Source organism: Capsicum annuum, unplaced genomic scaffold (assembly GCF_002878395.1).
Source record: "Capsicum annuum cultivar UCD-10X-F1 unplaced genomic scaffold, UCD10Xv1.1 ctg81729, whole genome shotgun sequence".
NCBI classification, from domain to species: domain Eukaryota; kingdom Viridiplantae; phylum Streptophyta; class Magnoliopsida; order Solanales; family Solanaceae; genus Capsicum; species Capsicum annuum.
This window is the reverse complement of record NW_025892471.1, coordinates 18629-19788: the sequence shown is the minus strand read 5'-3', so window position 1 is coordinate 19788 and position 1160 is coordinate 18629. Positions and strand designations below refer to the sequence as shown.

The window sequence follows — 1160 nt, the reverse complement described above, 5'->3', positions numbered from 1 at the left end:
ATGAACCTAACAAAGTTGCTTGATGGATTATATCCAAGCCGTAGATCAAAGAGTTACTCAACATACATGTTGGGAATCAATGAAATCCTCATACTGGTTAAAATTGTGAAATCAATTTTGAGGGAGAAGACACAAAGTAGAATCTAAACAGCGAGAAAAAAGGAAGTCAAAATGAAATTGTGGTCGGATTCTCCCATGAACCTAACAAAGTTGCTTGATGGATTATATCAAATCTGTAGATCAAAGAGTTACTCAACATACATGTTGTGAATCAATGAAATCCTCATACTGTTTAAAATTGTGAAATCAATTTTGAGGGAGAAGACACAAAGTAGAACCTAAACAGAGAGAAAAAAGGAAGTAAAAATGAAATTGTGGTCGGATTCTCCCATGAACCTAACAAAGTTGCTTGATGGATTATATCAAAGTCGTAGATCAAAGAGTCATAACGGTAGCATACTAGAAATTTCTCAACGGAAGCGCTCTTTGGGAAAATGCATATTTATTATTTATTGCTACTAAAAGTCTTTATTGTTGTAGTTATATTTACCTCCATCATATCGCCAATATTGACAATCAAAGCATTTGGGAGGGACTTTACGGGCACCCAAGTATTATCTTTTCGGACTTGGAGACCTTCAGTTTCATTCAAATGCATAAGGATGGTGAGTGCATCAGTATTAGAATGAGGGTTTAAGCCATATGTCCTGTCTGGCTCAGGGCAAGGAGGATAATAATTCATCCTCAGTAATTGCATACCATCAGTGTATAGATCTCTCATTTCCTTTTCATCCATCTTTAAAGCCTTTGCCATTTGATTCAGGATGCTTATTGCTAGGTTCTTGAATTCTTGGCTGTGTGCTTCCAAGGTGTCCCTGCATGCATTATATTATTTCCAATCATGTCATACAAATTAGCATTAAAACAGGAAGAGATCTAGTGAAGATCTAACCACAATCACTACAACAATAAATATACTTCTAGAGACAATAAATATGTACTTTGACAACTGCTAAAACTTTTACAGACATTAGCTAATTGTTATTAGATCCAATGTCACTATAAGCTTTAGGGGCATTTATTACAAAGAGTGCTAAAATTTAATTTTCACTAATAATATTGCCTCTACAAACATAATTTAACAGCAATTAAGCTTTTGT

The 1160-nt window shown here is 34.5% G+C and overlaps 1 protein-coding gene across 1 annotated transcript in view; it reads right to left on the bottom strand.

Annotated features, from left to right (window-relative positions):
• Positions 1-550: 550 nt before the first annotated feature.
• Positions 551-1160, bottom strand: part of LOC107845091 (protein SRG1-like) — a gene marked incomplete at its 3' end in the record, with an annotated part of 4302 nt that continues 3692 nt past the window's right edge. The window contains exon 3 of the mRNA XM_047405818.1: positions 551-875. Coding sequence (XP_047261774.1) covers positions 551-875 — 325 coding nt within the window. The remainder of the gene's footprint in view (positions 876-1160) is intronic.